At 43.4% G+C, this 22375-nt stretch overlaps 1 protein-coding gene across 1 annotated transcript; it reads right to left on the minus strand.

The window, feature by feature from the left end:
- Positions 1–4825: 4825 nt before the first annotated feature.
- Positions 4826–20876, minus strand: DNAJC12 (DnaJ heat shock protein family (Hsp40) member C12). The gene is made up of 5 exons (XM_081954512.1): positions 20653–20876; positions 18027–18105; positions 10221–10360; positions 6903–7101; positions 4826–6746 (listed from the first exon to the last, which is right to left on the minus strand). The coding sequence occupies exons 1-5, from the start codon at positions 20728–20730 to the stop codon at positions 6661–6663; spliced, it is 582 nt and encodes a 193-aa protein (XP_081810638.1). The 5' UTR covers positions 20731–20876; the 3' UTR covers positions 4826–6660.
- Positions 20877–22375: the final 1499 nt, after the last annotated feature.

Below are 22375 nucleotides of genomic sequence, written 5' to 3' on the forward strand. Positions count from 1 at the left end.
AAGTGAGGCTGGGCCAGTTCCTTCCCCACCCATTCAGAGGGAGATAGAGCAGGGGGAGGAAATGGGGGATAGATCTCCATCCTTCTGGGATAGGGATTCCATGTCAGGATCCCCTGCAGCCTCTCTGGGTTACCCAGGTTCTCCTAGCTCTTCAGTCAGGGAGGATATCCCCTCCTTTCAATGCTGTTTTCATGCAGAGGATCAGAGAGATCCTCCTAGGGGTGCCAGGGGACAGGCCTATGACCAATCCAGGCCTGTAGAGGACAAGGGCCCAGCTATGTCAGCAGAAATGAGGGATCTCATCACGCAGGCTATTTCCCAGGGTGTGGTAGAAGCCATGAGGCTACAGGAAGGCAGGGGTGGCAAGGCCTCTAGGCCTGTTCGCCCCCTGGGGGAAAAGAGGACCAGAGTACTTGATTCCCCGGGCACTTCTATCACCACAGAGGTGTCTACGTGGGAGGAGGAGACTGCTGAGGAATTTGCTCTCTCGGAGGATGAGGATATGCCTCCAGACAAGCCCTCCTTCACTGGTCTCTTTAAGCCATCCTTATTCAAGTCCATCTTACGCAAGGCCAGAGCCTCTACTGAGCTTGGTGCCAAACCTAAGGACAAGGAAGTCCCCTCTACTTCCCAGGACCCCATGGCAGGGCTGTTCAGCGAAACAACCCCTGACCCAGAACTGATACCAGTCCCTGACATGTTCATGGAAGTTATCCAGCGCCAATGGGCACAGCCAGGTACCCTGGCCAACCCCAGTGGCGCAGACAAATCACTGTATCCCTTAGAACCTAGGCTGGAGGATGTATTGAAACCTCCAGAAGTGGATGCCCCTGTGGTCTCTCTGACCTCTAATTCTAATCTCCCGGCCGAGTTATTAGAAGGGTTAAAGGCAGAGGATAAGAGGGCAGAAAAGGCTTGTCTCAAAACGCACCAGGCGGCTGCCTGGGCGATCAAAACCTCCACTTCGGCCTCGTTCTTTACGAGGGCATCCCTATTATGGCTGCGCCAACTCAGATCTCAGCCCCCATCTGAAGCATCTCGGCGACATGATCTTAACAAGATCATTACGGCTGTGGAATATGCCTCTGATGCATCCCTGCATGCTGCGAAATTCGCCTCCAGGGCACTAGCGTCCAACATCACTTCTCGCCACCTGCTTTGGCTTCGGCACTGGCAGGCGGACATGAAGGCAAAGTGGAAGCTGGCTTCAGCTCCATTCAAGGGAGAGAACCTCTTTGGGGATTCCCTAGAGAAATTCCTAATTGAGACAAAGGATAAGAGGAAGGTCCTGCCTTCCACCTTCAGGAAGCATGACAGGAAAGGTCAGGGCTCGTTCAGGAAACAGGCCTTTCGGGCACAGGAAGGTGCCCAGGCCTCCTCCTCTTCATATTCCTCCCAAAGACAGTTTAACCAGTCCTCTGACAGGTCCCAGGAACGAAACAACTTTTCTTCCAGGGGCAGACAATCCAATCAGGGGTCCTTTCGGAAGCCCTTTCGTGGGGGATCCCACAACCGTCAGTTTAGACGTGGGAAGTGACTGTCTGGGGTCTCCTCCCATCGGGGGCCGCCTGCAATTCTATGCAGACCGTTGGGAGGAAACAACCTCGGACAAGTGGGTCTTAAATACCATCAGGAGGGGTCTAACCTTGGAGTTTCTATCCTCTCCTCCGCGGACCTTTGTTCGCTGCCCACTATCCAAGAACCCTGTAAAGAGGGCTCTCATGCAGGCAGAGATAGATCATCTTCTGCAGATCAACGCAATAGAGGCAGTTCCTCCAGAACAGGAAGGGAGGGGGTTCTATTCCATTCTCTTCCTGGTCCCCAAGAATTCAGGGGGGTGGAGGGCCATTTTAGATCTGAAGCGCCTGAACAGACATCTGGCCTACAAGCGCTTCAAAATGCAGTCCCTTCAGTCGATCCTAAGCTGCATGCGACAAGGGGATCTGCTCACCTCCATCGATCTCAAGGAGGCGTATCTGCATGTGCCCATCCATCCCGCACACAGGAAGTTCCTGCGCTGGTGTTACAACGGAAAGCACTTCCAATACAGGGCGCTTCCATTCGGACTTTCTTCTGCACCCAGAACGTTCACGAAGCTTCTTGCAGCTGTGGCGGCCCACCTGCGCAAGCTTCCAGTCCGCCTGGAGTGCTATCTGGACGACATCATCATCCACTCAAGGACTCATCAGCAAGCGGTGAGAGATGTAAACGTCACAGTTCACACCTTACAGGACCACGGTTTTTCCGTAAACATGGAAAAAAGCAACTTGACTCCTGCCACACGCATACAACACCTGGGCGCCATAATAGACTCAGTATCTTGCCAGGTGTCCCTGTCTCCGGAAAGAATCCGCAATCTCAGGAGCAGAATCCGGTTGTGTCGCAGGAACAGGTCCTGGCAGGTAGTGCAGCTATCCCAACTGTTAGGGATCATGATTTCTTGCCTCAACATAGTTCCCTGGGCACGTCTTCATGCAAGGGAATTGCAATGGTTCTTACTTCCAATGCAAAGAGCAAAGATCAGCAACTCCACCAGGAAAGTTCGCATCCCACCAAGAGTGACTCAGTCTCTGAGTTGGTGGCAGTCTCGAGCAGTGGAGAGGGGTTGCCTATTCAGAGAACCCGACAGGATCGTGGTAACGACCGACGCCAGTCTCTACGGTTGGGGGGCGCATTGCCAAGGTCAGCTGGCGCAAGGCAGGTGGTCCAGCGCGGAGGCAGCCCGGAGCATCAATTGGCTAGAACTCAGGGCAGCCCGGCTTGCGCTGAGGAGATTTGCAGAACAGCTGAAGGGGCACCACGTTCTGCTACTGACCGACAATGTGGCCACAAAGGCTCACGTGAACCGACAAGGAGGGACCCACTCCAAAAGACTCATGTCAGAGGCGGAGGCCATAGGACGATGGGCAGAGATCCACTTAGCGTCGCTGAGGGCGGATCACATCTCCGGAACCAGCAACGTAAGTGCGGATTGGTTGAGCCGTCAGACCATCGACAACTCGGAGTGGCAACTTCATCCGGACCTGTTCGCACAGGTGGTAAGGAGGTTTGGTCTCCCACAGGTCGACCTGTTTGCCTCGGCGGCAAACACACAGCTCCAGCGGTTCTTCTCCCGCTACAAGTCAGCACAAGCGGAGGGGACGGATGCCCTGAGGTCCAGCTGGCCTCCAGGTCTTCTTTACGCGTTTCCGCCCCTCCCTCTGATCCCGCAGGTGATCTACAAGCTGCTGAAGGAGGGGGCGGAGCTCATTCTGGTGGCTCCACATTGGCCCAGGAGATCCTGGTTCGCGGACCTGGTCGATCTGTCTGTGGAACAACCGTGGAAAATTCCTCCAGACCAGGTATCCTTGCGTCAGGGGGCCATCAACCATCCAGAGCCCCAATGGTTGCAGTTAGCCGTCTGGCACTTGAGGGGCAGCTTCTGAAGGACCAGAGCCTCTCAGACAACGTCATTAAAACCATCCAAGCTTCCAGACGTCCGGCCACTACTCGCATTTATGATGCGACTTGGGCTGCCTTTTCTTCCTGGTGCAGCAAACGGGACATTGACAGTGTGGAAGCGTCCATCCCTCAGTTATTGGACTTCCTACAAGAGGGCTTGGACAAAGGACTGGCACCAGCCACTCTCAGGCGCCAGGTTGCTGCATTATCCACCATCTTAGCCAGACACCAACTCCAATCCCTGAGTCACCATCCTCAGGTCAAGAGCTTCTTGAAGGGGGCCTACAACATTCGACCCCAGGTGGTGCACAGGTACCCGACCTGGAACCTACCCTTTGTCCTGCAGGCATTGACAGCGGCTCCCTTCGAACCTTTGAGGAAGGTATCTCTTCGACATCTGACTCTTAAGACTGCCTTCCTCATAGCCATTACTTCAGCCAGAAGGGTATCTGAGATTGCGGCCTTCTCGGCCAAGGAAGAACTGTGCATCATCCACCCAGACAGGGTCATCCTACGGTTAGACCCCTCCTTCATGCCGAAGGTGAATTCTCATTTTCACAGGTCTCAGGAGGTTATCCTCCCGAATTTCTGTCCCAGCCCTCAACACTCCAAGGAGCGCAGGTGGCACAAATTGGACGTGCGAAGGGCAGTCCGCATTTACCTGAAACGAACTAAGGACATCAGGCACTCCGAGGCCTTCTTTGTGTCTTTTCAACCAGGCTCGCTGGGTCGCAAGGTGTCATCTTCAACCATAGGTCAGTGGCTGCGAGCTTGCATTAAGATGACATATGACCTTCAGGGCAAGCCGGTTCCACCTCGTGTAACGGCACATTCCACCAGAAGCGCGGCCACGACCGCGGCCTGGGCGACTCAAGCATCTATTCTGGACATTTGCAGAGCGGCCACGTGGGCGTCTCCCACGGCTTTCATTAGAAACTACAAGATCGATTCCTTTGCCTCTGCCGAAGCCTCCTTTGGCCATAGAGTATTACAGAAGGTTATTGAGGCTCCGGACAATGTCACTTCTTCCCGCCCTGGGACACAATAGCTTGGGCATGTCCCATCCTTGGACTCTCCAAGCAGTGCTATGGAGAATGACCGTTGTCTTACCTGAACGGTCGTTCTCATGGCGCTGCGGAGAGTACAAGACCCACCCAGGGTGATTGTTTAGCTCCGAGATTGTATCTTTACACAGGTGTGAGCTGAGGACGTCTTCGTCGGACAAGACCTCGTTTTTAAAACTGAGCCAGAAGAGGCAAAGGAGGCGTGGCCAGAGGGGGAAAAATCTACTCAGTCCATGGGCAAACAGGCTGTGTTAACCCATCCTTGTACTCTCCGCAGCGCCATGAGAACGACCGTTCAGGTAAGACAACGGTCATTTTGCATTGTGTCAGGTTAAAGAACTGGTGTTGCCACGGCTCCCAAAAGATGAATACAAATGCATTTTCTGCTCCACTACCTGATCTTTTGAAAGAGTGGTATCCATTAAATCTGGGACCTGCTATTTGTAGATGACTGCTGTCTGTCCTAAAGTTTTATAAGGCCTGAACTAACAATGATGATGCAGTATGTTGCTGCTCTCTACAACTTCCCATGTATATATGGACCCGGTGAACAAAATTGCAGAATTAGGAATTTCATCCACAGGAATTGGATGGGAGAGCCTTGATTTGCCATAACTCAAGGCAAATTATCCCCATCAAGTGCATCGGGAGACGGTGGGCATCACAAAAGGTTTCCTCTAAATGTTTCCTCTAAATATCTAGAATATTTCCTCTAAAAGGGAGACAGAAACTCACCCTCCCACCTTTGTCAATGGGCCATTAAGATCTGGGCCACTCTCTTCTACATAACAAAGATCTACCTCCTTCAGGCAGAGCCCTAATATGAATCCCAAAGCCCTTTCAGTACATCATCATCAACAAGAGTCAACCAAGCTTGGGACTCAGTACAGCCTACAGAGTTGCCCCTGCATGGGAGTCTGACAACCAATCAGAATATAAGTTCAAATTCAAAAGCCCAGAGAGGACATAAAACCCAGGCACTCTCAGCATCTCTGCTCTTTTTGCCCAGGATCTCAAACCATGTGGTCCTGCCCACCACCATTAAAACCATCTTTTCAAGCAGTCTCCATGTTTCCAATGTCTTTCTCCCCACTTGGAACTGAACCCAGATGGACATTTCTTCCAAAACCATGTAGCAAAGCCCCGATTAGCACTGGAGAACCTCAAGCTTGTAGCTATTTTTACGTGTAGTAAAAATACATGTAACTCTAACATGGTGTGTATTTTGACCCTGAATATTAAGAACAGCAAGATAAGTATACGATTTTGCTGGGGTGAAGGATGTAAAGAATTAGATAAAATGTTTCTTAGAAAAGATGGACTTTGAAGAGTGATATGGAGATAGTATTACCAATATAATTTGGAAGGTTTCGCAAGCAACAGGATATAGCAAGGGGGAAAAAAGGAGACATTATAAGTAGGCTTTTAGGAGATGGGAATGACAGAGTTGAAGGGTTAAAATCTGAATTCATTTCCATGGGATGGAATATAGCTGGAAATAGAAGTTAGAAATAAAGAATGTTAAGGTGACTGTCACTGCAGATAATTTTCTTAATGGTTCTACAGTTATAGGAAACAGGTTTTGTTAAGGATACAGTTTTGGAAAAAGGACTAAATACACCAACATATTATCCATGCAATGAATGAATTTAGTTCAGAAACAACAATGTTTTACACTATAATTTATATAAGAATAATATTACAAAATTTAAAATACTATACATAACTGCACAAGTTATACATATTTCTGAAGCCACACAAATTTCAAAAATTGTTCAGAAGTGATGCTTCAAACTCTGCATAAACACAGCACCTCTCTGCTATTCATTACAGCAGCCTGCTTTTTTCCCCTCCGTTCAGGCATAAATCCGAGCTTGAGAAATGTTGCTGCTGTTGCTTTAAGGATCCAATTCTAAATGCAAGTTTTCAAAGAGCTACATCATTTCTCTAGTTCACCTGAAAAAAAAAAAAACCGGACAGCTGCATGGTTTCCTTGCATACGTTCTGAATCACTTCGGAAGCAGTAGGCACATCCCTAACATAAAGTATATACACATGCAAGCAGCCACTCTGTAATAAACATATACAAAAATATTGAAACAGCAAAAACCACGTTCAACACGTTTCATCCTCCATACATATTTCATGTTCTGCTTCATATTTCATAATTTCTAAACTTCCGCAGAAGTTCAGATGGAGTGTCACCCGACCAACGGAAGCGCAAGTGCCAGCAATTTGGATCTGAAAAATCATGTAATGAAAAGAAAATGAATTATTTATAAGACTAGAAATAGTGTGACGGTTAAGAGGATTTGTGCATACAATTACATGTTGTTAAGTGGGTTTGTGATGGTGGTGGTTTTTCTATATTGTAGAATGTGCTATAATCAGGTTTACCTGGCGAATCTGGGCTTTTTGGTGACATTGGTTTCCCATCAAAGATTTGGAAATCCTCCATTTCCTTTCTATCACTGAATACATCATCCCTGTTGATTTCTGTCTTCAGTGAAAAATTATCAGCCATCTTGTCATTACGATTTGAATCAGGAGCATCCAACATTGGCTCTTTTTTATCTCTGACAGCCCAATGCATTGACTAGAACAAGAAAAAATATATATAATTTGATTGCCAAAATAAAGATCTAGTACAAAACAAGCATATTCACGGACAGTGAATGAGCAAAAAAGTTTCAGGATGATATTGTAGATTAACAATGGTATTGTATGGATTAATATCTCTGCCAACCCCTTAAATTTTAGTTATTCTTGTGGCAGTGTATTTAGATTTAACAATTGACATAATGGGATAGTTTTAATTTTGTTAAGTCAATGACTAAAATAAATGATGTTGGTGTTATTGGTAATTACCAGTGGTACTTTGAGGAATGAATGTTGCATGTGTGTGTGTTTGTGTATGTTTGTAGATAAAGAACTCAAGGGACTCATTAATAAATTATTTTGTTTACTTGACCAAATCGATTGATTGTGGTAGTGATAATGGTAGTGATAGTGGTTGTAGCAATTTTCAAACAGAGCTTAATTTTAAAAAAAGTTATTCTTAGTTTTCATGTAGAGCAGTGCTGGCGAACATGGGAGTGCACGAGCATGCTGGAAACTGGAAGAGCAACCATCCAGTGCGCATGCGCCCGCCGGGAAGATGATTTTCTGGTTTCCGGGGCACAATGCGCATTGGCCAGCTGGTCTTTGTGTGCGCTGCTGTGCCAGGAACTGGAAAACTAAGTGGCTGGTGCACATGCGCAAGCTGCAAACCATGCACATCGGCCAGCTGCTCTTCCAGTTTCTGGCTCCCGCACGTGTGAAGACCAGCTGGCCAGCACGCTGGAACCTGGAAGAGCAACGGGCTATGGCTCGCGTGCCCAGGGAGATGGCTCCATGCCATAGGTTCACCATCATAGAGGGAAGGAGTATTGTTACTATCACAGGCCAGTTTTGCCTCATAGGTTTGCCTCAAAGTCGGTGACCCCTTTTGCGCATAGAATTGTTCTTCTATTGTGAAAGAACAGTTGTATATTCATGGTGGAGTCTATGCCTTCATGCAAGCAGAAGATTCCATCCATCTGGCCTCACAGGAAGGCTGAAAAGGACATCACATAAGTCCTGAAGAATTCCTGCCACCTGATTTTTTCAATTACAGTTCCCATAAGTCTCAGACATCATGGTCAATAGATTATTGAAGTTGTCGTGCAAAATGCCTGTTAGGGTCCTTGGGTGCTCTCTGAGCTGGTTATTTTCTTGCAGATGTTTCATTACCAAACCAGGCAACATAATCGCTGCATTGATGCTACCTGGTTTACTAATGAAAGATCTGCAAGAAAACCTCAAAGCTCAGAGAACACCAAGGACCCCACAGTTCAATCCAGAGCTACAGGTATTCTCCACTATCAAAGTGCCGGTTTATTATATAGGACTGTGATGGCGAGCCTTTTTTGGCTTGCATGCTAAAAGCGCAGGGAGCACAGGGGGGTTGTGCGTGGGCGTGCCACACCCATAATGCTATGCGCACAACCCCAGCACGCATGCGCGCATGACCAGCGCTCCCCCCCCCATTTTTGGCGTGCTTTTTTCGCCCACCCCAGGCTCCAGATGCTTTATAGGAGCATGGGAAGGGCGAAAACAGCCCCCCTCCCCCCGGAGGCCCTCTGGAGACTTTGGGAGATTCCCTGAAGCCTCCAGAGCGTGACAAACCGGCCCAATGGGCAAACCGGAAGTTCGGGAATGGACTTCCGGTTTGCTCATAGGGCCGGGTTTGGCCCTCCTGAGCCTTCAGGGGGCTTTTCTGCAGGCTCCGAAGAGCTGAAACCGGCCCTATGAGCAAACTGGAAGTCACTCTGGTTTGCTCATAGGGTCGTTTGTTGCCCTCCGGAGGCTTCAGGGAAGCCTCCTGAAGGCTTCTGAACGCTCCGGAGGGCAGGCGGCCCTACGAGTAAACCGGAAGTAAGCCATAGGGCCGGTTTTTCGCACTCCAGAGGCTTCAAGCCTCCTGAAGGCGAAAAATGGCCTCAAAAGAAGGTTGAAGTGAGCTGAATTCCACGCTGCTGGAAATTCATTTTCCTTTTAAATTAGATCAGTTTTTTTCTGTGTCCTCAGCATGTTTTGCACTTCTGTCATCAGAATTTGTATATTTACCATCATAATTTATATATTTATTCAAAACATTTATATGGCTGCCCAATTCAAAATAATGTCATTCTGGGAAAAAGAAAGAAAGAAAGAGAGAGAATCAAACCAACCAATACAGAAACATCACACAGCGTTAAAACCTTCTTTAAAAAATAAAATAAAATGGTGACCAGAGTGAGATACTCTCTAACTCATTGGGAATATATCATGACCCAAAAGCCTGTAGAAAAAGACTTGGTCAGACCGCCCTTCTAAACATCTGCAGGATCAGGGCCAATTGCAGACAGAGGGAAGTTCCAAAAGGCGCCACCACCGAGAAGGCAGGGCATTATTTCAAGGAGGGGACACAGACAGGGATGGGCTTCAAAATTTTTAGCAAGGGGTTCTCTGCCCGGTTGCTGGGTGGGCGTGACCACGGTGGGCGTGCCCTAGTCAGACTCCTGCACCACAGCGGGGAAGGGGAGGGGAGATTTCACCTTCCCTAGGCTCTGGAGGCTTTCCTCAAGCTTCTGGGACAGCAAAAACTGTCCCCCTGGTATCTGGAGTCCCTATGGAGACTGGAAACTAGGCCGTTTCCAGCCTTCCAGAACTTCTGGGTGGCCCATTTTCCCCCCTCCCTGAGCCTCCATGTCGGCCCTGCACTTACCTCACATCCAAAATGGGCCACGTGGAGACTCCTGGGAGGGGTGGAGAGGGGTGGGTGGGGCCAGCCAGGGATAGGATTTGGAGGTTCTCCGAACCGGCCATAACATTAGCTATGGGTTCTCCCGAACCCTGGTGAAGCCGTAGCAGCCCACGCCTGGACACAGCATGCTCTCCTTGTTGGGGCATATGGGACAGGCAGATACCCTTAGAAGCAAGTGGTTCCACAAATAACCTGATCCTATGCCAGGTAAGATATTTGAAGTGATCATCAGCTTCTTGAGTTGTACCAGGAAGATTAAGGGGACCAAGTGCAGTTCGCAGAATAGTGAACAAAAAAAACCCATAACTCTGCCACCCAGCTTTCCCACCCACAAATTGGTATAATGGTTCATTTCTCTGAGATATGTGGCTGCACAAGACAAAACTAACTGTTTTCATTGAGTTGCTCAGGGCTTCCCACTTCTGGAATGGGATAGCAATTTTGCTCCTTCGCCAGTAATCATAACGGGCTCGGCTGTCTTCATTAGAAAGAATCTCTTTTGCATGTTGTAACTTCTGAAAATTCTCCACTATAAAAGAGAAACAGAAGAACATTTTACGGAGGACAGCAGTCACACATTTTTCTAGCATATGATTAGATTCATTTTTTGAAGGAGTCTGATCCAGGGGTATCCAACCTTGGCAACTTTAAGACTTGTGGACTTGAATTCCCAGAATACCCCAGCCAGCATGGGAATTCTGGAAATTGAAGTCCACAAGTCTTAAAAGTTGCCAAGGTTGGACATCTCTGGTCTGATCAGTGGCATGCTGCTTTTGACTTGTTACATTATGCACACCTACATGCACAAAACAACAACAAAATGCCTTAGGGGAGGGGCAGGGCCGAAGTCGAGACGACATGATGTGCAGTCTCAATACTCTGAGATCGCACACTTTTGCCACCGGGGGGGTCCAAACGGATCTAAACTGTCCCTTAGAGACAGTGAACAGGAAGAATACGTCTTGCTGAACTCGGGGATATCGCAAAATCCCCGAAAGAAGCAAGAGAAATTTCTTCAAGCCGGTGACAAAAAATCCAGCCAAGGCTGAAGAAGTCGGGACGGCCCCAAAACGGAAGGAATGGAAAGTGAAAGTGTTTCCAGCTGGTGAGGAATTTTCATTGTTTTAAAAAGAGACTGCCTATAAAAACTTAAAAATTGATTTAAATTGATGAATAGAAGAATCAAGCGGCAAAATTAATCTTGCAACGGTTCTGGACAGTGGCTATCCCATTTTTTAATATGCTATCTTCATGGATGAAACCTTTATGAGCTTTTTAAAATGGACGGATTAAGTCTTCTGTTTCTATCTTTTTTTTCTGTGACTCTCGGTGATTTATAAACCAAAGCTTTCCTCTTTCATCGCTGTGAGTATTATTATTATTTAATTCATTTAAAGACTGGACCTCTTTTTCTAATTTGAAATATAAAAGAGATATAAAAAAAAGAAATATTTTAAAAGTGCTACGTGCTGGGAGGTTTTGTTGATTGGAGCTTTGTGTATTCAAGCGGAATTTTCCCTTTCTTTGTGGTTTGTTTTGACGGCTCATTACAGAGCAATAGGGGTAAGCCAAATGTCCCTTTGAAGCGTGTTTTCAACCAGAGAAGAGGGGGGGGAATGGCTTTTGTGAATCCATGTTTTAACTTAAAAAAAACCTTCCAAGCGGACTTCCGGTTCCGGCGGCTACGGCGACGGGCAAGTTTCTTGCCCGCTCCCGCTCCCTGGTGGGCTTCCCCGTCTCTGGGGGGGCACAGGACACCCTGGAGAGGCGTCCTGCCGAAGGAGCGGCTCGCGGAGGACCCTGGCATCGGCGGCGGCTGGTGGGGGTTTCTCCGCTTTGCTCCAGGCATCGAGGAGCAGTCTTGGAGGGCGCGCGTGCATCTCGCTCCAGGCTGATCGGACAATGCAAAATTGAACGAAGCAGCGGCGGTGTGGTGAGGTGCTTCCTCTCTTCATTCCCTTTCTTTTGATTTGATGGACTTTTCAGCAATTTTAAAGTTAAACTCTCGGATTTTCTTGGAGGTGCGGCTGGAGGGAGGGGGATTTCCCCCCCCTTGGACAAGCGGCTTGAGAAAATTTTGCTTTCGCCCCCAGGGGAAGGAGGAGGGGGGAGAGCCAACCAATGATGCCTCACCCCTGTAAAAGTGATTTTCACTGGATTTAGCTCCAGGACTTATTGATGACCTGAGAACTTTGTGAACTTTTAAAACTTTACTATGCCTCTGAGCCCAAAGCTGGCAGGGCAAGATGGCACACTTCCGTTGTCTTCATGAACTGTGAAACCTGACTCCACCTTTAAAATTTAGGCTTCCGGTCTTTGTCTCCGTGTCACCCAGAAGACTCTCTTGTGGATTGTTATTTCTTGAACTTCCTGGGGGGGAAATTCCTCTCTATTTCTAGACTGACTAAAGAAACTCCCATCTGCTTGGATCTTCTGCCTCCTGGACTCGCCTGTCTGCTCTACTTCTCCAGCTGTCCATTCTCTATACTGACTGATCTCTCTACTTTATAAACTATGTCTCCAAAAAGACCACCCCCTGGAAAACCTGGCTTTGCTACTTCTGCACCGACATCTGCAACATCCAGTCCTGCCACACAGTCAAAGATTACAGAATTGATGCAACCTAAGAGTACAGAGATGGATTTGCAACAAATGCTCCAGCAACTTATACAGGGCCAGGAAGAAATTAAGAAACAATTAAAGGAAATGAAGGAAGAAATTAAAGAGAATCAAGTCCAAATTTATAAGAATTCACAGAGACTGGACCTTGTGGAGGGTGGGGTGGCGGAGGCGAGGGGGGGGGGGTAGAAGCATTGCAGAAGGGAAACAAAGAACTTGATATCCAACAAATGAAAACAGAGTTTGAGAGAATGTCCTTTTATCTTAGATTTCAAAATGTTATAGAAGCGGATGGGGAAAATATAAGGGACATTATGACTAATATTTTAGCTGAATACATACATAAAGATAAACAACAGATGGAATGGGAGATAGATCTGGTTTATAGAGTGAATTCAGCATATGCCAGAACACACAATGTACCCAGGGAGGTCCATATTAAATTCCTTAGGAAAAGCATAAGAGACGAAATTCTGGGTGTACAAAGGGGGCAAGCATTGACATATCACGACAGGGAGATAACCATCTTGAAGCAGATCCCAAAAAAAATTAGGGAGAAAAGGAAAAATTATTCGCAATTGGCGAATAAATTATACCAGAAGGGGGTGTGGTTTAGATGGTTGATGCCTGAAGGTATGCTGATATTCTGGGAGGAGACAAGAATTAGAATCAATACACCCATAGAGGCACAGGCCTTTATGGAAAAAAACAAAGCGAACCTAGAAAAAACAGAAGACTCTACAACGGTTATACAGGACACGGGAGGGGCCGGAGCTCTGCCAGCGGGGGGAGAAGGGGCAATACCAAGAAAGCTCAGATCACAAAAATGAATAAGAAAAACACATTGTTATAAACAGACCGAAAGTAATAATGAAATTATATATAGACTTTATATTATAATATATAAATTGATTGAAAATTTTTCTAGAATTAATATGCTGATTTTATATGATCATGTATTAATGTTTTATACTTAGATGTACTTAATGAGTTTGGAGGGAGGGGGCGTCTGCCACACTTGCAACTGCCAAAATTTGTACACCATTCCACCTACCTTTTTCCCTATAAATGTTTAAAAAAAACAATAAAATTCTTTGAAAAAAAAAAAAACCTTCCAAGCGAGAGCTCTTTGTTTATCCTGCCACATACATCCCTGCGACCAATTCGCTCGCACAGAGAGGGACTCCTCCAGGTGCCGTCCACCAGACAGTGCCGAGGGGCGGCGCCTAGGAGTAGAGCCTTCTCTGTGGCGGGCCCAGCCCTGTGGAATGACCTCCCCCCGGATATTAGGACTACCTCTGACCTCCGCTCCTTCCATGTAAAGCTCAAGACCCACCTATTTCAAGTAGCTGGCCTGGCTCAACCATAGTCTGAACATATCGCTCCTGACGGGTTTTTATTTTTGTAATTTATTTAATTTATTTAGGGGATTTTAATATTGTGATTTTAATTGTCTCCATCCATTTGTCCACCTCCTCTTTGTATACGTCTTTGTATATGTCTATATTATATGTATGTCTGTCCATATTTGTATTTTTATGTTTTTTATTGTACGCCGCCCCGAGTCCTTCGGGAGAGGGTGCGGCTAAGAAATAAATATTATTATTATTATTATTATTATTATTATTATTATTATTATTATTATTATTATTATTATTATTATTATTATTATTATTATTATTATTATTATTAAGATGGCGGAGTGTCAGGAAAATGGAGAGATTGTAAGCCTGCAGGCAATATTTTCAGAATTACTAAAATTAACAAATACATATGAGAGGATTGAACAAAAACTGGAACTTTTGGAACAGTTAACAGAAAGATGTGATCGAAAATTTGATAATGTTCACCAAATGCAAAATGGGAAGATTAAAATTCAAAGAATTGAAGTGGAAAATGAATATAAAGCGATTAAACTTGCTGACATTTATAGTAATTGGTTTGTTTTTGAAAATGCAAAGAATGGAATACTGAAAGAGGAAATAAATGGAGAGGAAACCTATTTCAAAGGGGAAGACATAGAAGAAGAAGAAAAAAGTAAAGATTTTATGGACTATGAAAATTTATTAACGAAAACATGGATAATACTGCTGACAGCTAAAGATGAGAGGAATAAAGAAGCAAAAAGAGGGCATCAGGATTATATGAGAGAGCTTACAAGCAAGGAGTTGCTAGGACTAGTCCATACAAAGCTGACTAAGAAGAAGCATAGAAGATTGATACCACAAATGGCAGAGGACATAAGATTGTTTTGTTATTGGAAAGATACAGGTTGATAGATGGAACAGTATAATTTAAAACTGCTAGCTAAACCTAGTGAAACTTAGTGGTAATAGGTATAGTCAAATAAAAAATTGATAATGATAATACTGTATACAATGTGTAGTGTTATGATAAGCAATAATTGGATATGAATATTGAATGATACCTGAGATTATATATAAAGGTTAATAATAATAATAATAATAACAATAAAAAAGAGAATTAAATTAGACACAGTTAAGTTTTGATTATTAGGGGGGAAATGTTGTGACATAGAATATAGCCAAATAAAGAAAGGATAATAATTATAATTATAATTATAATTATATATGTATATGTATATGATGTATATGTATATGTGTGATATAAGGAAATTGGATGTAAATTGTAAACAGCGATTTGGAAAGGAGGATTAGAAAACTCTGTTGTTAAATATTATGCATGTTAGCTAGAATAGAATATATGGATTTAATGTTAATGGAGGATTTTATAAATAAGTAAATGAAATGCCAGTATGTGGTTAGGTATTAAATTTTGCTATATTTCATGATGAAGGACGTTTAAACAATTATAGTCAAATAAAAGTGGAGGTATGATGATGCTAATATGAATAAACACATGAGTTAAGATATTAGAGTTAATATGAATTATACTTGATGACGGTAGAAGAGATGCACAAAAACCGTTTGTAACCAACTGATACACTTTCTACAAGATGTAAAGAAGGAGGATTTTTATGTTTGTTTTGAAAATTAAAAATAAATTTAAAAGTTTTTGGCAAAAAACAACAAAAAAAACAAAATGCCTTAGGTATGAAACCAGCTGGTGTGTCTTTGGGCCAGTCACTTTCTCTCAGCCCAACCCACCTCACAGGGTCGTTGTCGTGGGGAAAATAGGAGGAGGAAGCGTGTATTCACCGCCGTGAATTATTTATAAAAATAATAAAAGTGCGATACAAATAAATAAATATAAATAGATAAAATTGCTCAATCTTCAATGTCTCTGCAACAGACAGAGTCAGGCTGGTGTTTCTCAACCTTGACCTCTTGAAGATGGGTGGACTTCAATTCCCAGAATTCCCCAGCCAACTTTGAAGCCCACCCATCTTCTAGAGGTCAAGGTCGAGAAACAGATTACCAATCTGCTGGTTTGCATTATGGTGGTGGGCTCTTTGTATTTTCTCTCTAGGGGATTTAAATCTTTCTACTCCTCCTCCTGGTAACAGAAATAGCATCTCTAAAGATGATGAAAATATATATTTAACTATGAGTCACCTTTCTGTTCTGTGGCAACAACAATGATCCTTCATTTATGCAGGTTTACTAAAACGGATATTTGTTTGGAAATACATGAAATTCAAATGCTAACAAGGGCTGACAAATACAAACATCGTCAATATTGCTTTTCTGATTAAATTGCTTCTTTCCATTTTGCAGTCTGAAAGTGCTTGTCCAGGAAGCGATGAAGACAAGAGGAAGGTAGCTTTTCTTTTTAGTGACGCAAATTTTGTGACACACACACACAGGAATCATAAATTATTTAATGGGTTTTTTTTTGAGGAAGTACACACACCATTCATTTTAATTAATATGCAGTATTTTCTCTAGCTCTTATTTATCTACCCATCCTCCACAGTCGTTAACTTTTGAAGAAAAAAGCACCTTTGAGACTGAGACAGTCTTTGTGCATCTGTACTGATTTGTGTTAATAAAGGGTGTTTTTTTTTTTAATAAAGAGGAATAGCTTTGAAAGAAATTGAGATTAATGGGCAGGATGATAGGCTTGTATAGTGTTGCAGTGGGTTTCCCCTGGAGGCTCAAGATGTGTGATTCACTTGGGATCAATTTACTGCAGGCATGTAATAGTTTCAGTGGCTTTCTACTGCTGAAAATAGCCCCCTTCCCAAGCTTTTATGTTAATAAACAAGCAGGAAGAGGAACCCTTTTGCACATATCACAAATTTTTAATACACTATATTTTTAATACACTATATACTATATTTAATATTTATTATTCTAGGTACAGTCTTGCAACCTCCTCCACCTACGTATTTAATTATTTAACTGTTTTGTATGTTTTGTATGTATTTTATAACGTTTTGTATGTATTTTATAACGTATTTTAGTGACTGTACACTGTACACGTTTTGTATGTATTTTATAAAATACATACAAAACTGTACACGTTTTGTATGTATTTTATAACGTTTTGTATGTATTTTATAACGTATTTTAGTGACTGTACACCGCCCCGAGTCCCTTTCGGGAGAGGGGGCGGTCTATAAATATGAATAATAAATAATAATAATAAATAATAAATAATAAATTAGGCACTAGGTGATGCCAATAAAATCACACCAGTAGATCTCAAGTGCTCTCCAGCCAGCCTTGAATCAGCTGAAAACTATATTAACAGGAAATGTGCTTTCTTCCTCGCTAATCTTGCCTCTGTTGGCTTCGTTTCTAACCATGGTAGTCCCCTAACTTCTCTCCAATGAAATGGGTGCATATGGCTGGAGACTGGTTTTTTTTTTTAAAGGTGTTTATATAATTACGGAGGACTTAAACCCCTCACAGTCACAGTCTGAGGATTAGATGAAAGCCACAACATGAAAACTAAGCTGCATTTGTGCTGTGGTTAAGTACAAGCGGGGAAGGGCCCAGGGGTGAAATCCAGCAGGTTCTGGAGAACTGGTAGTGGAAATTTTGAGTAACTGTTAGCAGACATTTTGAGTAGTTCGGAGAACTGGCAAATGCCACCTCTGGCTGGCCCCAGAGTGGGGAGGGAATGGAGATTTTGCAGCATCCTTCCCCTGGAGTGGGGTGGGAATGGAGATTTTGCAGTACCCTTCCCCTGCCAGGCCCACCAACCCATGCCCACCAAGCCAAACCACACCCACCAAGCCACGCCCACAGAACCAGTAATAAAATAATTTGCATTTCACCACTGGAAGGGCCCCTTCGCCTAATATTGGTAGCCCAGCATTAATCCAGATCCAAACAGAGTCATGTCCCTAGTCATCATGATTAGATATTCTATCCAGAGCCTCAAGTAAGGGGATTAGATAAATAAATAGATTAGGTCACAGCCTAGCAGGATATAGGAGCTGAACACTTGCAATTAAACAGCTAACCAAAAAGGTGACTAACTTTATTTTAGACAGGATACCCAAATTTTCATGACGAGGGAATTACACATTTGAATATCACTCCCTTTTTCTAGTTCACTGGGTGCTACTGAGGATGCTTGCTTTGCCCAAGAGCATCCATTTCCACCTCATGGTGGTTTACAGAAAGAAAAACAGAAAGACATACCAGCTTGAGGGTTTCCGGGATGCTTGTCCGGATGACATTCAAGAGCTCTAACTTTAAACTCTGCAACAATTTGTTCGACCTAAGCAAAAACAGCCAAGACAATTCATAAAAGCTGAGTCCAACTTCTTTTCAATGTTTTTCTTTTTCTGAGCATCTTTTAAGAATTGCTCACATCCTCACTGTATGCAAGGGAAGGTCGAGAAAGTAAAATATTAGCACACCATTACATATGTGAAATTATGGACTTCTATGACCACAGAAATTTATCTATTTAAGATTATGAAATTATTTACAGGTAGTCCTCAATTTACAACCAATTGTTTAGTGACTGTTTGACGTTACAACAGCACTGAAAAAGGATTGGTCCTCGTAGTTATGAAAGTCTTAGCATCCCCATAGTCCCCCGATCAAAATTCAGTTTACTTTAGCCTTCATTTGAACCTTCCCAGCCAGTTTTCAGCAAGCAAAATCACAACTGTGTGATTCATTTAACAACCGCAGTGATTCATTTAACAGCCATGTATGGAATTTACAAGTCTCAAAACCTCACTCCCAACAGACTAGAGAGCATTAACTTGAGGACTAAAAGAGTTATTTCTATGCTAAAAACTGAAGCTAAAATCCTTACTACCTAGTAAAATATGGAACTTAGCTTAGACCCAAAGGTGTTTTCTTAAGAGGCAACTGGACCTTCTTGTTTTTTCTTTGAGGATGTTTTGCTTTTCATCCAAGAAGCTTCTTCAACTCAGGATAGTGGGGATAGTAGCATATTGTCAGAGCTGAAGAAACTTCTTGGATGAGAAACTAAATGTCCTCAAAGAAAAAACAAGAAAGTCCAGTTGCCTCCTAAAAAAACACTTTGGGACAACCATGACCTGGATGACTGAGAATTGCTACAGAAACTTAGTTTAGAGTTGACATTATCTTCATTTTAACTCAAAGGTTTGAATGAAGATCAGAATTCCCAGTAAAAATTGTGCTGGCCAAAATAGGATATACAGTAGCAGATCACCACTTAAATGTAATATTAAAAATGTGAATCCATACGTTACATGTTATAGTAGTTGGTTAGTTTCAATATGAATTTTAAATTATCATACTGAAAATAACAAAAGTATATATATTGTATTATTCTGTTTTCAGAAAATTTCCACATTTTCTTATCTTATAAAACCTTGTACTCATGTGCAAATTAATCTAATTAAAATTAAATATTTTGATTAGCATCTGGCATTTTATATACTTGTATTTGTGGAAAGTAAGGTAGTTTCAGTTTAACATTCTTTGTGGCCAAATCAACTATTATTTATATTTTCCCTTAAAAATAAATGAATTTATCAAACATTTGAAATATTTTTCTATACATTTCTATAAATTGATACCTTGTCAATTACTGACTCTTGGTGCAAATTAGAAATAACCAGGTGAAAGCCAATAAAAGAAGCTACTTTTTGGCTATACCCCATTATCATAACAGGAAATCTAGAAACCTTAATTCAAAATGCCTAGTTGAGATCACACATTTTTAAGAATCAAAATATTTCATAACACCTGGTTGCTGTTTAAGTCAAGTGAAAAATATTTTTAGTTGAGGAGCTAAAATTACATTCTTCCTTAACCACTTCCATCAACAATATTGACTAAAGCTTCAGTGTTTACAGGATCATAAAATGAATAATGGACAAAGTACAAGCAACACGAAATTTCACAACGAAAGCATTACTACCGTACGTCCTACTCCACTCCAAAAATCACATACTTTAACTACAAGAGATTGCAACATTCATTCAAGTAAACAGGTATTTCCATTTCCAGTAAGTTGCAACCTCAAAAAAGGGTCATTGCTCAGTAGTAGAACAGCTGATAAATATTTTCGGTTCAATTTTTGGCCTCTACAGACTGAAATTCAGTCATGGCTAGTCATAGAGGAGCGATTGATATAAATAAGTACTCTAGAGTTGCATCATAAAAGGGAACCTTTTTGAAAAAAACATGCTACAGGACCTGATTATTACTATTTCATTGGAAAAACCATTGCCAACTAATTGTACCATTGCTGTCAAATTTTGTGAACATCAGCCTTTAGGACAGCACATCCCTGTTAGCTGATAATTAAAGGGTGTTTGTCACATATAATCGACTGAACGTTTTGTAATGTGTCCAAGATTTTAGACATTCTTAAATGTCTAAAAGATTTGTTAATATTCCAGAATTCGTCTCCTATGAATGATTCACAATAGCAGGGAATTACTCTCTTTCCCCCTTACTTGAAATAAATCTTATTAAGCATCATAGGAGCTATTTTCTAAGCAACACCCCTTTAGCTGTGTTGCCTTATGAATAGCTTTCTAGAAAGCCACAAGTTTTCTTTGAAGACGACTTCACATTTACATGACACAATGGCTCGGCTATATAAATAAACAATGCAGAATTCAAGGGAAACTTTTCCAGCAGTATTACAGAAGATGGCTAAAGAAAAAGACTAAACAGATTGATTACTATAGTAGGGACAGGTTTGAGAACATTATAGAAAAATGAAAAAAAATCAGCACTCTTGTTATACACAAAGTTCAAAGGAATTGGCAAAGGTGGAAAGCGAATATAAAAAATTTAAAAGTTATCTTACTGTAGATAATTCATCACATCCCAGCAAGCTGTAATAATCTTCCATATCCTCCAGCCTGCAGCTGAATATTGCATCCATTTTTTTAACACTCTCTGCTTTCTCAGAAACAGGAAGTCTAAAGAGCCAAGGTTTATTTAAAATATTTACACCAGAATCCACAGATGTAACAGTGATGCTAAAGCTCAACCTCAGTTGGCTTTATACACAGAACAAATGTCACCCGAGACGCTGAAGTTACACCCCTGAATAAGCCTGCTTTTATTGGTGAAAACAAAGGAGAAACGGCAGCTGCAAAGCTTCATGGGAGAGGTAGTTTTCCATGTCATGTTAAAAGTAATCCAGCTATTTTCAAGAACTTGCAATGAGTGGAGGTGGTGTTCTTCAGAGTTGGTTTTTATATATATATATACAGTATGTGAATAATTATGTTTTATGTGGCATATCTGTAACTGAATAAAGAACTCCCTTTAATGATGCATTGCAAACTAAAGTTACTAAAAATAAATATACAGGACCTTTACTACCGTGTTTCCCCGAAAATACAACCTGTCCTGAAACTAAAGCCTTGCCACATTTTTCGCATGGGCAAAAATATAAGCCCACCCCCGAAAATAAGCCCTCTGGACAATCCTCCCCCTCTGGCCAGGCAGAGCACCGCTCGCCGACCTAGCGGTATCCCAAAGGCGCCAAGCCACGGGAATGAGGTGGGGGCAAAGGTGCTTGCGTTGCTTGGTGCTTTCGGGGTACCGCTAGGTCGGTCAGTGGCGCTGTGCCCAGCTGAAGAGGGTGGGTTGCTGGGCAGCTGCTCCCTTGCGAGCGGGCTCCCGAAGAGCCGGGCACAGCTTCAGGGTCGAATGGCTGTGTTGCGATGTCGCAGCAGCAACGCAGCAGCCATGAGGTGACCAAGCTTACGAGCAGCTGCCCGGCAATCCCCCTTTCCAGCCGGGTACAGCGCCGCTGACCGACCTAGCAGTACCCGGAAGGCACCAAGCAACGCGAGCGCCTGTTCACCGCCCTCCGCCTCCCGCGGCTCAGTGCCTTCAGAATGCTCCTAGGTGAGTGAATGGGGCTCTGCATGGCTGGAGAGGGGAGTTGCGCAGCAGCTTTTCCGCTCCCTGCTTGCGCGAAGGGCATCTCCGCTGCTGGCGCTGTCCACTGCTTGGGTTTTTTTTTCAAAGCACGGAGGATGGATGCTGCTCTGGAAGTACGCTCTATGGTTGTACGATCTGCAGCCCTTATTGAACTTGTCCTTGATTTTCTTCAATAATTCTAGTTTCACACTTGTTGTCAGACCTGGAAGCCATCTTTTACATAGGGCCTTCAATTGGGACATTTTCTGCTGTGGGAAAATGGGAGGGTGGATTATATGGTGTATGGGTGATACATAGTCTAAGTAACATTCCTTTCTCAGAGAGTCAAGGACACCTTGCCCTGCAGCTGCGATGGTGTGACTGGGAGGCATCTCCAGTTTGGATGGTGCCTGATTGGATCGTGTGATGGACATGTGGGTGCTGGGCAGGGACTTGGACTTTCATTTGGTTGGGGAAAACATGGAAACTTTCAGATTCGGGTTTTCCCAGATATGCCAATGTGAGAGCTCTAATAAAATATAACTTTGAGGAACTTCAAGCCTTTTTTCATTGGGGCTATTACTGGGAACCCTGACACTTGGTTGCAAAGTTTCTGTAATTTAATATTTCTTATTTTCCAGGTAGACTCTCTC

Source organism: Natrix helvetica (assembly GCF_964273705.1).
Source record: "Natrix helvetica genome assembly, chromosome: 5".
Lineage (NCBI taxonomy): Eukaryota > Metazoa > Chordata > Lepidosauria > Squamata > Natricidae > Natrix > Natrix helvetica.

Bases quoted from the DNA above. Each gene is read 5' to 3' on its own strand.
- DNAJC12 (XM_081954512.1), bottom strand. From the start codon at position 20,730: ATGGATGCAATATTCAGCTGCAGGCTGGAGGATATGGAAGATTATTAC. The intron at 18,106-20,652 runs GTAAGATAACTT...GTTTTTGCTTAG, and splicing joins GATGTGATGAATTATCTACA to GTCGAACAAATTGTTGCAGA. The intron at 6,747-6,902 runs GTAAACCTGATT...ATGATTTTTCAG, and splicing joins AAAAAGCCCAGATTCGCCAG to ATCCAAATTGCTGGCACTTG.